The 16,239-nt window shown below is 35.6% G+C and overlaps 1 protein-coding gene across 1 annotated transcript in view; it reads left to right on the top strand.

Moving 5' to 3' along the window:
* CCDC171 (coiled-coil domain containing 171) overlaps positions 1-16,239 on the top strand; it is a 288,764-nt gene that overhangs the window by 188,923 nt on the left and 83,602 nt on the right. The window contains exons 19-20 of the mRNA XM_026453886.1: positions 11,407-11,633; positions 12,454-12,636. Coding sequence (XP_026309671.1) covers positions 11,407-11,633; positions 12,454-12,636 — 410 coding nt within the window. The remainder of the gene's footprint in view (positions 1-11,406; positions 11,634-12,453; positions 12,637-16,239) is intronic.

The raw sequence follows: 16,239 nt of genomic DNA, 5'->3' as shown, positions 1-16,239 counted from the left end.
CCACTCCATGCACAGCATTAGCCTAGGACACCTCCATGGGACTTGGGGAGCAAGAGGAACTGTAGTGCATATGAAGCTCCTGCTGTTTCCTGTGCCGTGAGTGTCAAAGCCCCTTGTCTGTCACCCAGGAGTCTTGTGTTTTTTGCCAACATTCATGAAATTTGTTAGCTTGAAAATAAGGTGACCTCCAACTCCTGGGCTCAAGGGATCCTCCTGCCTCAGCCTCCAGAGTAGCTGGGATTATAGGTGTATACCACCATGCTTAGCTTCAATTTTACTTTATATATGTATTTTTTTATTGTAGAAAATGATGATAGGATAGTAAGTTTCATATTGCAATAAATTAGCAGAAGGGCAATAGAAATATGAGGTATTGGAGAAAAAAATGAGGCAGAATTTCTGATTGTTAGGGAAGAGCTTGTTCATGTGTTTTAAAAATGTATTATGGTAAGGGCCAACTCTTCCTGCATTTAGATTCTCTTGGTTGCATTTAATTTAATTTAGTTTAATTTTTTTTGAGATAGGGTCTCTCTCTCTGTCTGTCACCCAGGCTGGAGTACAGTGGTACAATCATAGCTCACTGCAACTTTGAATTCCTGGGCCCAAGGGATCCTCCTGCCTGAGCCTCCTGAGTAGCTAGGACTACACATGTGTGCTACCACACTCAGCTGATTTCTAAGGTTTGTTTTTTGTAGAGATGGGAGTCTTACTATGTTGTCCAGACTAGTCTCAAACTCCTGGCCTCAAGCGATCCTTTTGCCTTGGCCTCACAAAGTACTAGGATTACAGGTGTCAGCCACTGCACCTGGTCTCTACTGGTTATATTTAAAGGAGGGATGTGTCAGTTTTTTTTTTAAATGCCAAAATTTACAGCATACAACTGGTTAAAAATACATGGTGAAAATTTTTTAGATGTCAACTTAAAAATGTGTGAGGGCATACATACCAGGTTCCTATTATTGGGTTAACAACTTGTCATAATCTTTGGCTGAAGACAACATGAATTTATTATCGATAGTTTTGGAGATCAGATGTCTGAAATAGGTCTTATTGGGCTAAAATCAAGGTGTTGGCAGGGCTATATTCCTTCTGGAGGCTATAAGGGTGAATTTGATTCCTTTTGCAGCTTTTAGAAGCCATCTGCTTTCCTTAGTTTATAGCCCTTTATTCCATCTTCAAAGCCAGCGGCATCGCATCTACAAGTCTCTCTCTAACTCTGACCTCCTTTTCTGTGTACCACTTTAAATGGCTCTTGTAATTATGTTCGGTCTACTTGAATAATCCAAGATAATCTTTTTATTTTGAAGTCCACTGATTAGCAAACTTCATTCCATCTACACCCTTAATTCCCTCTTGCTGTGTAACATAACACAGTCACAGGTTCCAGAGATTAGGATGTGGGCATCTTGAGCGAGGTCATTATTCTTCCTACCACAGCATATATAGTTAAAAAAAATTTACAGAGTACATTAGTGAAGACATTTAAAGACCACTGTCCTGCCTTTGGTATTTGACACTACTGATCACTTCCTTCTTCCAGATTCTTTTGATATACATGGTGTCACTCGTGTTTCTCCTCCTTTCATGTCGTTGGGCCTTTCTGTTCAGTGTGCGTGTGCCCTATGGGCTCTTTTCCTTCCTTCCCTTTTCCCTTTCCCTTTTCCCTTTTTCCTTTTCCTTTCCCCTTCTTCCCCTTCCTTCCTTTCCTTCTTCCTGCCCTCCCCTCTTCCTGCGCTCCCCTCTTCCTGCCCTCCCCTCCCCTCCCCCTTCCCTCCCCTCCCCCTTCCCTCTTCTCTCCTCCCCACTCCCCTCCCCTCCCCCCTTTTCTTTCTTTCTTCTTTCTTTCTTCTTTCTTTCTCTCTTTCTTTCTTTCTTTCTTTCTTTCTTTCTTTCTTTCTTTCTTTCTTTCTTTCTTTCTTTCTTTCTTTCTTTCTTTCTTTCATAGAACTTTGACTATTGGTCTTTTCTTAGCCATTAAATTTTTTTTTTTTTTTTTTTTTAGTAGAGAAGGGGTTTCTCCATGTTGCCCTGGCTGGTCTTGAACTCCTGAACTTAGGCAGTGCACCCACCTCAGTCTCCCAAAGTACTAGCATTCTAGGGGTGAGCCACTGCGCCCAGCCACTTAGCTATGTTTTTATTCCTTGTTGTTCTGAGCAGTTCCATGTATACCCAGAGCTTTATTTACCATCTATGTGCTGATGGCTCCCAAATGTTATCTGTAACCTAGACCTCATTCCTGAACTGAAAGCTTGTATACTTACCTTCCCATGAGTTTCCTAAAAAAAAAAAACAAACCCCTAAAATTCAGCATATTCAAAATTTTACCCATTTTCTTAGGCCCAAAATTTCCTTCTGAAAACTATCTTTGTAATTGACATGACCATCTGCCAAATAGTCTAAAATAGAAACCTGGCAGTCACTGTAACATACTTTTATTCTTACTCTTATTCTCCATATTCTACATTTCTTATTGGGTTATTTTTTTATCCCAGCCACATTGCTGTTGTCTTAGCTCATTTTTTGCATGTGTTACTAACCTGCTAGTGGGTAACCATGATTCCACTCTTAGACTGACCCACCCTTTCTCTCTGTCTCCCAGCCTTTCTTCATTTAGCAAAGTGATCATTTGGAGGAGGGTTATTGAAATAATAATGAAGTAGCATCAGTATATTGTAGAATATTATAAAATATTATATAAGGAAGTAAATTTAAACCTCATGTAATCTCCTTATTAGTTGTTTTTTGGATATTTCAGTATAATTGGGTCGTTCTATAGATAGATTATTTTAATTATTCTTTCCCCCTCACTTATGGTTTTAAATGGTTGTTATAATGATAGTTAAATTGGTTAATGTATGTAAGCAGTGCTTGATCTGTCACGTATCTTTATCCTCAGTATCAGCAGCAGTATTGTTCCTTTTTTCTTATTGCATGAATTAACATTTCAGCTAGATAAACAACACCCTTCACGACCTGATTCTCATCTATTTGTACAGTCTCACCTCCCAATGCTGTCCATAATAAACCTGCAATTTAAGCAAACGGAAGTACTTATTGTTCTTCAGAAGCGAGATGCTCTCTTATGTCTCCAAACATATGAAAAAGAATTTTTCCTGTCACTAAACTTTAAAAGGAATTTATTACATGGATATCACATTAGAAATACTGAATAACATTGCAGTTAAATGCAATTTCATAGAAGATGCAGAAGTTTTTTCTTGTCAGTAAAACTGAGAGCATAATATTATATTGTCATTCTCTGACTGAAGTAGTTCAGGTACGTAGCTTTCTTGTTAATTTAAGTTGACAGAGAGAGACGGTCAAGAATATAGATTTATGATTGGGCAGTACATTCCTTAGATAAGGGATGTCTTAACCAGGGGTTCATAGACCTCTTCTCAAGAGGGTCCATGGGTAGAATTCAGGAGAGCCGGGGGAATGGTCTGTGGACTTGAATGAGAAAATAATTACATCTCGTTTCACTATCTGCTAACAGAATTTTGACAGTTCCTTCAATAATGAATGGTAACGGTAGACCATGATAATTATTAACAGCATAGTGACTTTGGTACTAATAGAAGTCACAGATATTTTTATATTGTAATACAGTTACTGCAGCTATCTCACATGTAGTTTATGCTCATCTTAACTAGCCAGTAATCATGAGAGTCATCACTTATGTGGGAAGTAATCATAGTCTCCTCCATACCAATGGATGCTGGTGCAGTACAGCCGGCCAAGTGAAAGGACAACTCCACACTTAGTTGTTCATCCATCAAAGTGAGGTTCTGTGTACTCATTGTTTATGTTGCTTTTCAGTATTCTCTGAATATGAAATTCTCTGTTATTTTCTTTGAAATAGCAGCCTTAAGCCCTTGGAAAGACTTCAAAACTCCTTCAAAAGAGTTACTGAAGTTACTGCTATCTAAATAGCATAAAATTTGAACCATGGATTCATAGTTCTTTCCTTTCCAATACAAATTGCATTGAATATGTTGACCTAGCCAAAGATGAACTCATTGACTTTAGGACAAACAACTTACCACTCTAGGTTTTGGATTTAAAAGCCTTGGAGAATTCTGGTATTTTTTGTGAGAAGCCCTCCAGTATGTTGTAAAACGAACTATTGAAGCTTTAATTACATTTGTAGCAGTAAATACTGTATTTGTGAATCAGGACTTTTATCACTTTTAAATCTATAAAAAAACTTGATGTCCAACATGACATGTGTGATGCCTTGTTGAAGACTGCCCAAAAAGTTCGATGTTCCTACTTGGTTTATGCAAAAACTTTCACTATGTTATGTCTTCTAAAAAACTAACTTACTCTATATTTTAAATGTACTGTCTTGTACTTAATGGATTAATAATCAAACTTAAAATATTTTGAAAACTATATTTCAGAAAAATTAGTTTCCTTTGTAATCCCACATCTCTTGATTTATGGATTTAAAATGAGAAGGGGAGCCATAGGTTCCACCAGACTACCAAAGGTGTATACAGCACAAATGTATCATTTGTCTAAAATGATAACAGAAGTATCATTTGTCTGAATCAGAATATGTTTCTGGATATTCTTATTTGGGGGCATTTGTATAATAATAAATAATACAATAGAAATAGGAGTTATTGATTCTTAATTAGTGTTACACGTCCCCTCTCTCCACTGTCCAACACAGTTCCCTTATACATATGAGCTATTCTATAGCTAGCTGTTTAATGAATGAATGAGTAAGGTAGCGCATGGTGCTTTTAAAATAGTTTTGTTATTTCTGTGAAAATGCTTATGCCCAGCGTAAAACCTTCACACAACACAGAAACCTGCACAGAAAGTAAAAATCACTCAAAGGGTCACTTCCAACCATTCTTAACATTTTGATGATCTCTACAAGTATCCCATACATGTGTACAAATATAATCACACACACACAGTTTTACATGAGGGAATCATATAATCATGCTTCGTTGTAATTATTTTTTCCCCCCTCAATGGATAATATCTTTTCATATCAATAAAATAAATCTGTATCATTAATTGTATTTAGTTACATGCTAGTTGCACTGTATATATCTCCTGTAATTTACTCAGCAAATTTCCTGTTGATGGGTATTTTATTTTTTCTTATTTTTTCACCAGTTTAAGCAATATTGTAATCAGCCATACTATAGTTAATATACTTGTGTATAAAATCATTTTATACTTGTCAGTTGTTTCTTTGGCTAAATTCATAAGAAATGGGATTGTATATTTTACATTTAGAAAGTACTGTCGGTATGCTTTACATTGTTCTTTCATGAACAGTGTTGACCGTTCTGGTTTTCTCACAATAGCTTTGGCACACAAAATTTTGATAATCTCTTTCACCTTTATCAGTGTAAAAGGCAAAAGACACTATATTATTACTTATTTTTATTCTTTGATAGTTAGGTTGCACATCTTTTAATTTGTTATAAGCCCATTCATATTCTACAAATGATCAGACTATGATCATATTTGGGGGTGTGTGTTTGTGTCTTATGGAATTATAAAAACTCCTTGTGTATCATGTATATTAACACTTTATCATAGTGCAAATAATTTTGCAGCTTGTGTTTTAATTTTGCTTGTGATGTTTTTATATAGTTTAAAAATTATTAATCATTTATTTCTGGTTTTTGTTATGATAATTTACTGAGAAAGGCTAGCCTTACCTCAAGGTTGTATTGCTCATAGTTTAGTAGAATACTTTTTATACATTAAATCTTGAGTTTATCTGGAATTGTTTTTGCTGTATATAGTGAATAAATGATTAAACTATTTTTGCATCCAGATGACCAGGTAGCTTTTTAGGGGGAGTTGGGGGAGCAAGGTCTCTCTCTGTTGCCCAGGCTGGAGTGCTGTGGCCAGTCTCAGCTCACTGCAACCTCTGCCTCCTGGGTTGAAGTGATTCTTGTGCCTCAGCCTCCCAAGTAGTTGGGATTACAGGCATGTACCACCATTGTCAGCTAAGTTTTTGTATTTTTAGTAGAGACGAGGTTTTTCTGTGTTGGCCAGGCTGGTCTCCAGCTCCTGGCCTCAAGTGATCTGCCAGCCTTGGCCTCCCAAAGTGCTGGGATTACAGGCGTAATTCACCATGCCTGGCTTGCACCAATATTTTTAAATTCTGTAATCCATCTTTTCCCTGATTAAGATATGCCATTTGTAACATGTTAAATTATTGTAAGTTCGTGGATCTATTTCCTGTGTTTCCGGTTTACTCCATTAGTCTCTGCCTATCTTCTAGTACCAGTATCATACTGCTTTTTTCGTGAGTGTGTATCTGTATGTTTTACAGTAAGACAAATTCGCTTACTACTTTTTTTTTTTTTTTTTTGTAGTTTTCTGGGCTGTTTTTGCCCAGTGATTTTTAGATAAAACATTGCTTTGAAGCAAACATCTTACTATAATGTTTGCCTCCCAAGTTTGAAAAATGATGTCCACATTCACATTTCTCAAATTATTAACAGTTTGGAACACAAGCATAATTTTGCTCAGAGGGAATGCTTTAAGATTGTGATATATTGGGGTCACTTAAAAGGATTTGCATGTAAAGAAAGTTGCATATAAATAGTGAAAGGTGTTCCTGTGAAAGTAAGTAGCGACCAGATGTGTAGGGCTTTTGAGCCATGTTTTAAGGAGTTTAAAATCCATTCTTAGATTAGAAGAAAGTCATTGAGGCATAAAAGCAGGCAGTGTGATGAGATCCTAGTTGTGTGTTACAAGTTATTCTATCTACTATGTGGAGAATGGATTGAAGAGGGGGAAGACTGGAGAAGAGTACATCTTAGATATGGCCATGACTACAGAGAAAATGGAACAAATTGGAGAAATACTAAGAACAAGAAATGGGAATATGGCAAGGGAAATGGAGATGTCAGGGTTGACAAAATGTTACCAAGTGTGTAGAACTGAGGTGGAATTTAGTTAACAATACTCATTATTAATATTACTAACATTATTAACATTACTCATTATTACAGTATTAATTATTATTGCTACTATTGTACTCATTACTAACATTATTTTAAACATTACTAATTATTACCTTGTTCGGTTAAAGGATTATTTCTCGATCTTTGAGTATGAGGACTTCATTTTAATAAGAAAAAATGTAGATTGCGCTCTCTTCCACATGATAGGTGTATTTTGAGTAGCAGTTGATTTATGTCATGTTTTCAAGGGACTTTTAATTTTGTTACTCACAATATCATGCATATATATTATTCATGCATATATTTTATTAGGGCTAAATAAAGATCAAAATGCACAATGGTTACTGCACCTAAAAGCAGTGGAACTCTTGCAATAACTTTTCAGTGTCCTTCCTTCCCCACCTCATCAAGATCTGCAGCCCACAGATTTAGAACTACTGGTCGAAATAATTCTTTATGAATTTGTTTTGAAGATTTTAGCCCTAGATGTACGTTTTTTCCCCTTCTATTGGAAAAAGTAATTTCAGAATATAGGATTCGCTTCTTTCATTAAAGACACATTTTATTAAATGGGAAGAAAGTGATTAACGGAAATATTTAACATAAGAATTTGTTAAATGTAACAAGCCAAACATTTACAACAGTCTAGACAAGCACACGTGAGGAACTTTGGTGACTTTATTTTTTTCCTCTTATTTCTGTATTATTATACAAATAATTTTACAACTGTATCACTAGAGGATTGTTTCGTTTCTTCATTTATTTAATATAGAATTAATTGCACTCTGACCCAAAAGCAAGTGTGACAAAAACTAAGATAAATAGAGGGGTCATAATTAAACTAAAAACTCCTGCACAGCCAAAGAAATGAACAGCGGAGTTAGCAGACAACCCACAGAGTGGGAGAAAAATCTTCACAGTCTATACATCCGACAAAGGACTAATATCCAGAATCTACAAAGAACTCAAACAAATCAGCAAGAACAAAACAATCTCATTAGGCCAGGTGTAGTGGCTCACACCTGTAATCCCAGCACTTTGGGAGGCTGAGGTAGGTGGATCACTTGAGGTCAGGATTTCAAGGCCAGTCTGGTCAACGTGGTGAAACCCCGTCTCTACTAAAAGTATAAAAATTAGCTGGGTGTGGTGGTGGGCATCTGTAACCCCAGTTACTCGGGAGGCTGAAGTGAGAGAATCACTTGAACCCGGGTGGCATAGGTTGCAATGAGCCAAGATCGCATCATTGCACTCCAGCCTGGGTGACAGAGCGAGACTCTGTCTAAAAAAAAAGAAAAAAGTCATCAGAAAGCAGGCTAAGGATATGAATAGACAGTTCTCAAAAGATGTACAAATAGCCAATAAGCAGATGGAAAATGCTCAGCATCACTAAGATGGGGGAAATGTAAATCAAAATCACAATGCCATACCGCCTCACTCCTGCAAGAATGGCTGTAATCAAAAAAATAAAAAATAATAGATGTTGACATGGATGCAGTGAAAAGGGAACACTTTACACTATTTGTGGGAATGTAAACTAGTACAACCACTATGGAAAACAGTGTGGAGATTCATTAAAGAACTAAAAGTAAATCTGTGGTTTGATCCAGCAATCTCACTACTAGGTATCTACTCAGAGGAAAATAAGCCATTGTACAAAAAAGATACTTGCACACGCATGTTTATAGCAGCACAATTTGCAGTTGCAAAAATTGCAAACCAGCTCAGATGCCTATCAATCAACAAGTGGATAAAGAAAATTGGTATCTAAATACCATGGAATACTACTCAGCTGCAAAAAGGAACAAAATAATGGCATTTGTAGCAACCTGGATGGAATTGGAGACCTTTATTCTAAGTGAAGTAACTCAGGAATGGAAAACCAAACATGGTATATTCTCACTCATATGTGGGAGCTCAGCTATGATGATGCAAAGGCATAAGAATGATACATTGTACTTTGGGGACTTGGGAAAGAGTGAGGGGTGATGAGGGATAAAAGACTACACATTGGGTACAGTGTACACTGCTTGGGTGATGGGTGCACCAGAATTTCAGAAATCACCACTAAAATATTTGTTCATACAACCAAACACCACCTGTTCCTCCAAAACCTATTGAAATAAAAAAATTGCCTTCTGTACTGTATAATGTGAACTATATTGTAAAAACACTTCTTTTTATAGCATAAATTATTTAGTGCTCTTACTGTAATTCATTGAGAGTCAGCAGTTAAGAACTTAGGCCATATGACTTTTGCTTCTTAAAAATTTAGAAGAATGCATTGCAGAATTATATTTTCATTTAGTATCACCCTTCAGATCAGTGTCTACACAAACATTTCTGTGACAAAGTAAAAAACCTTATTTGTTTGTTTGTTTATCTATTTATTTATTACTTTTTTGAGACAGAGTATTGCTCTGTTGCCCTCTCGAGTTCAAGCGATTCTCCTGCCCCTGCCTTCTGAGTAGCTGGGATTACAGGCACGTGCCACTATGCCCGGCTAATTTTTTGTATTTTTAGTAGAGACAGTTTCACTGTGTTAGTCAGGATGTTCTCGATCTTCTGACCTTGTGATCTGCCCGCCTCAGCCTCCCAAAGTGCTGGGATTACAGGCGTGAGCCACTGTGACCAGCCTATTTATTAAAATTTAATTACAATTGATTTTTGCTTTTAAAGGCTCCTTATCTGTCAAAAAAATTATTTTGTATCCTGAAATTTTCTAAAATAATGAACTTTTATATTGTTTATTTAAAAACAAGAACCTTTGACATCTCATAAGTAACATTAGTTTCTCTTGGTATTCTTGTATTTAGCATTGTTGCAGTAGCTATGGACATAAAAAGAAATATAATTTAACAAACATGTAAAAAATACCCATGTATGCTAGGCTGGCACAGTGAAGATAAAAAGAGTTAATTAAGATGAAAAAAGACACAGATAAATAATTGCAAGACAGTTGGAGAAACAGGGAATACATATATATATATATTAGGTATTGAAATGATATATTGAATATTATAGACAAAATAAATTTTACTGTTCTTTCATTCAACAGTGGCTTATTTAATTCATATAGTACTTTAGTAAATTCCTTTAACTCAGTGTTCTGTATTATATGTTGATTGCCATATAAAGGTACTTAATTCTTTTTCATCCATTATTTATTTAAGGAATATGATCGTTAACAAAAGGACTGTGTATTTTCATTATACTTTGTCTTTTGTCCGTGGGACTGTCACAGAGTAGGTTTATAATGAGTGGTGTATAGAGTTAAACTTATATTGCCTTATATTTATATTCCTAGAAGTTGATGCATCAATAACTGATAGAAATAAATTTTACCTGGAGGATATTATGCTTTTATTCACTTTATTTCCAATTTATGTATAACTCCTAAGCAAGATCATTTTCAAATTCTGACTGCTACATAGATTTCAAAATTTGTCTTTAAACATTAAGGGATAAAATAAGTAGGATGAAGCTCAAATTTTAGAACAATGTCTCCATGAGACAGTTCTTTATGCTGTAGAAAACCATTGGTTGATTACCTTCTCAGTCAATGTTGCTCTTCAGTGTTGAATTGTATGTTCTTATAAGCATAAAACATTTTTAATTTGGTAAGACTAGCTAAATTTGCTTTTTGTGCTTATGATGTAAAGACAAGATTTAAATTAACACCAACAGCAGAGGCTGTTAAAAATGTAGAATGTTATACTATGAATTTAAATAATCTTTCTGTGCTTGTCATTTTACATGGATAGTATCATAAGACAAGTAATGACAGATTAAGACCTACCTAGCAGAGGGAAAACTAAATTACACGACTTTATTAAGGCATAAATAAACCTGTTAACCATTATCTGGAACACCAGTTAGTAGAAAGAGCACTGACAATTTTATTTATCAACATTAAACACAATTATTAATTACAGACCTGATGAATCTAGCAGTAAGCAGGCCATGTTGGATATGCTGGAACCTTAAGTCCATTATATGAGAAGGATGATTACCAAAATCCTGTGGGGAAATAAGTAATTGTAGTTGTAAAATTTTAATTGCCTTGGAATAAGGCAAATTATATTTTCTTGTCTGAGAATATAAATAGTATGGCATGAAGGTAACAAGCTTCGGTAGTTGTAAATAGAAAACGGATTTATGTTAGGTTTTAAAACAAAGAAAAGAGTGATGAATTTTTATTCATCACTATTCCATGTGAATGGCATACTGTAAATACATGCAGATTTTTTTTTGGTGTATTCTTTAGTAGGTAAGCTATTCTCTGAATTCCTTTTTTTCATAGTGAAAATAATGTGGGAAGGAACTTTTTGAATGAATTACTACAGGTGAATGGGAATTACATTAATTAAAAAATATTTTCATTATGTGATCAGCAGTGTTGTGAAACGAACAAGAGACAATTCACATTTTTGTGCCTTTTTTTTCTTTTTCTTCGAAGATCCAAATTCCAGAATTTGTGGACATTTACTCATAGGTGCAGCCAAGAATTCTTTTGCAAAACTCATGGATAAAATTAGTCTGGTAATGGAATGTATACCTCTGCACAGTAGCAGGAGTATTACATATGTAGAAAAAGATTCCCTGGTTCAGAGGCTGGCCCATGGACTTCATAAAGTAAACACACTGGCCCTGAAATACGGTTTGCGTGGCCATGTGCCCATTATGGTATGTATACACTTTCATTTAGTAGTAACCTTAGAACTTGTAGATTTAATTTTGAATTAGCCTAATTTGTAGTTTAAATTATTAGTTGTACATGAATGTATCTGGATTTTTTTATAGTTCATGTAAAATTTTAATACGGTAAATAAAAGTACTTCCAAATAAATGTCCAAAATATCAAAATACAAAAATCATGGGCCAGGTGCGGTGGCTGATGCCTGTAATCCCAGTACTTTGGGAGGCCAAGGTGGGTGGATCACCTGAGATCAGGAGTTCAAGACCAGCCTGGCCAATATGGTGAAACCCCTTCTCTACCAAAAATACAAAAATGAGCCGGGGGTGGTGGTGTGTGCCTTGTACCTCTAATCTCAGCTACTCGGGAGACTAAGGAACGAGCATTGCTTGAACTTGGGAGGTGGAGGTTGTAGTGAGACGAGATTCTGCCACTGCACTCCAGCCTGGCCTACAGAGTGAGACTGTCTAAAACAAAACAAAACAAAACAAACAAACAAAAAAAAAGAGGCATGACATTAGTGCCAAATTTACTGTTCTCTATAAATGCACTGCAATAGAATTGTGTGAGACCTAAACAGCTGTCAATTTCATTTTTAGCTATCTAGATTATTTCTTTTCTTCAGATGTTCATTTTTCGTAAGTCAAATTGTTGGTCACATAAAAAATAAAGTTTTCATCTCTCCGTTTCTATAATAGCTGGCACTGGTTTTTGGATGATCTGAGTTACATTTAATTTAGTAAAATGGTTATTGCTATTGTTAGTAAATCTGTAGTTACTGTTTATAAAATTGCTCTTGTTTAACAACAGAAAAGCACAGCGTCGTTGCAGAAGCAAATATTTGGATTTACACAAAGACTGCATGCTGCGGAAGTGGAGCGCCGCTCACTACGCTTGGAGGTCACAGAATTCAAACGAAGTGTAAATGAAATGAAAAAGGAGCTTGACAAAGCCCAGGGTCTGCAAATGCAATTAAATGAATTTAAGCAATCTGTAAGTATATATCATTTAGGAAACTATTGCTTTGGTGATATCTATTTCTTTATCTCTATATCCTTTTTTCCTTAACTTATGTTTGTTTTTTCAAATAATTCAAAACGCTATTAATAACATTTCTTTTTCTTCAGAAAACTTCCCTTCTAAAATGCCTCTAATTGCTGATGTTGGTGGCAGGCGGGGGAGTGGGGAGAGAGATTTCCTCTCTTCTTTTTTTTTTTGAGATGGAGTCTCACTCTGTTGCCCAGGCTGGAGTGCGGTGGCACTATCTCAGCTCACTGCAACCTCTGCCTCCCGGGTTTAAGTGATTCTCCTGCTTCAGCTTCCCAAGCAGCTGCGATTACAGGTGGCTGCTACCACGCCTGGCTAATTTTTGTATTTTTAGTAGAGATGGAGTTTCTCCATGTTGGCCAGGGAGGTCTCGAACTCCTGATCTCAGCTGATCCACCCACCTTGGCCTCCCAAAGTGCTGGAATTACAGGTGTGAGCCACCGCGCCTGGCCTCTTCCCTTCTTATATTGAATATTTTAAGTAAATTAGACTAGTATGAAATCAAATTGCTTTTCCAAAGAAATGTTCAATTTATCTAACGTCCATCAATGACATATATGTATTATTTTAAAAAGCAGAAAATAGCTGAAAAAGCAAGACCGTATGCCAAATACCATTAGATCAAGAACAAAATGTCTAAGTATGTGAAGCACAATATAATGCAGACATCTACATGTTCTGTTTGCAGTTGGGATACTTACGAACATTGCTGTTTTTAATGTGGATATGGGAACATAGAGTTAAAAGATTACCCTGAAACTTCAAGACTGTATACAACTTAAAACAGCTACTGTAACTTCAGTTTAAATGTGCTTTTAAGTTTATCTTTTGGTTAATTTGGAATTTACAGTTTTAACATTTGCAGTAACAGAGGCAGCAGTAGGTATAGTAGTTTAGTTATCAATCCTATGATAATGTAATTGTGCTAGTGTTAATTATTATTTCAAGTAGATACACCTTCAAAGGGCAGAGAGTTCCTATGAATTAGGCAGGTCAAGGAATCATGAAATACTCTTAAGCCATAGGTTTCTTTTCAGTAAATGTCTCAAGACACCTTAATTTTTCCTTCTCTTAGTTTTTTGCTCAGAGAAAGAAAATCTATGAGCTGAGCTGCTTCAACTTTTTTTTCTAATTATAAAAGTTATAGAGGACAACCATAAGTAAAAATACAAGAAAGTATTAAGAAGGAAGTTTAGACTGGGTATGGTGGCTCATTCCTCTTATAATCCCAGTGCTTTGGGAGGCCAAGGTGGGAAGGTTACTGGAGGCTAGGAATTCAAGAGATAGTGAGACCCCATCTCTACAAAAAAATATACAATATTTATTTTAAAAAAGAGGAGAGTTAAAATCATTTTCATCTTACCATCCAGAATCAATCACTGTTGAAATGTGGATGCATTTTGTTTTCCACATTTCTTATGTATATATATGCCTATGCATGCCTTTATGCACAATTGTAGTTTGGAATAATTTTGTACATACAGTTTGCATCCTGACATATAAATATATGTATACATGTATGCACTTAAAGTACTGTAATCATTTTCCTTTGTCATTTATTATTAATTTCATTTCAGTTAAGTGAATACTAGTGTGTCATGTGGATGTATCAAAATTTGAGTATTTCCCTTTTCTGAGATACGTGATTTTTTCCATTTTTTGCCATTTTACTTAAATAATAAAGAGATGTTTATACTTTTAAAAACAAATTCTTTTGAAGCATGTGTCTCCTTCCATTTGGTTTGCTTCTGTATCATATAAACAGCTAAATGGGATATTGAGGTAGTCTACCAAAATGGACACAGTCATTTATGCAATTTGAGATTTAGAATATAGTCAACTGTATTTATATTTATATATAAATATATATAATTATATATAATGGCTTTTGTAAAAATTGGAAAATTCGTTACATATATTACTCCTGGAATATGTATGAAGAATTCTAAATATTCTACACAATTTGATTTCCTAGTCCATAGTTAAGTATTAAGAAAACGAGTTTGCATCTTATCTTTGGTTAGTTTAGAAATAGTCAGGACTTAATTTCTAGCATCTAGAGAGAAGGTTAGAGTTTGAGGGAAGGTTGGTGGAAGGTGACAGAATCCTCTTGTAAGGGCTTTTTTTGAATAACTGGCTTGCAGTAATTAGGAGTATGTTTGAGGAAGTGCTTAGTGTGAAGTGTAGGAATAAAAATAGGATAATAATTGAGGAAAGAGGTACTTAATTTTTACTTTATTTTGCCTTATTTTATTTTTTGAGATGGAGTCTTGCTCTGTCGCCCAGGCCGGAGTGCAGTGGTGTGATCTCAGCTCACTGCAGCCTCCGCCTCCCAGGTTCAAGGAATTCTCCTGCCTCAGCAGGAGTTGGCATTACAGGTGCCCACCACCATGCCCGGCTAATTTTTTGTATTTTTAGTAGAGATGGGGTTTCACCATGTTGGCCAGGCTGGTCTCATACTCCTGACCTCAGGTTATCTCCCCGCCTCAGCCTGCCAAAGTGCTGGGATTACAGACGTGAACCACACCCGGACAGTACTTAATTTTTAGATATTGTCCTACAATTATAAGTTATGAAGTATGTGACAATTTCTAACATTTAGTGATCATATTGACCATGTATCAGACACTGACCCTAAGCACATTACAGGCGATGACTCATTTGATCCTTATGATTATCTCACATACTATTATATTATTATAATATATAATATTATTATTTCTAATTTACGGATGAGGATTTTGGAGCATGTAGAAACTAAGTAACTTGCCTGAAGTCGTATAGTTATTAATGGAAATGACAGAATTTGAACTTAGTTTATGTGGCTCTAAAACTCATGCTTTTATCCACTTCGTGATAGTGGTTAATGTTGATACCTAGGTGTGTTAATAAAGGGTTGTTTTATTAAAAACATAAAAAATGAAAAAAAGATGCTATTTTCCTCTAAGAAAATTGGAGAGAGTGCCTGGAACCATTTGTCTCTCACTGATTTCAGACAAAGTATATTGGAGAGAATAAAATAGCTTCTTTATAGTTGGTCTAAAATTATAAAGGGAAACATCCTGCTCACCAAAAGCTATTTAGTACTTTAATGGTTTTAGAATACTATGTCCATCTACTGACAGTTGTTTTTTAACAGCTAACTTCCCCAGTCTCATGATCTTTGTTTGTTTATTAGCTCCTTACACTTGCTTTCACACACCATCTCTTTCTTATTCTGCATTGCTATGCTTGCTTGATTTTATTTACTTTACAGAGGTATAAACAGAATTGAGCCAGTCTCTGGGAGGGATGGATGGACAAGGAAGAGGCTAAAATTACCTGAGTTTTTAGGTAAAGAGGAAATTTTGGAGGATTGTGAAGGGAACACATATTCTGCTAAACAGGGAAGCCCTGTGAAGTGGTGGGGATGTTGATGGAAAGATCTTATCCACTTGATGGTCAAGTGAATTGAAAAGGATAGAATGGTCTCATGGCAAGGAGTGGTAATTTAAAACAACACAATACATTAAAGATGGAAGAGGTGCAAAAATATATGTTCACAAGACC

This window comes from Piliocolobus tephrosceles, chromosome 14 (assembly GCF_002776525.5).
Source record: "Piliocolobus tephrosceles isolate RC106 chromosome 14, ASM277652v3, whole genome shotgun sequence".
NCBI lineage: Eukaryota > Metazoa > Chordata > Mammalia > Primates > Cercopithecidae > Piliocolobus > Piliocolobus tephrosceles.
The sequence above is the reverse complement of the archived record's forward strand: the minus strand, read 5'-3'. Positions and strand labels throughout refer to the sequence as shown.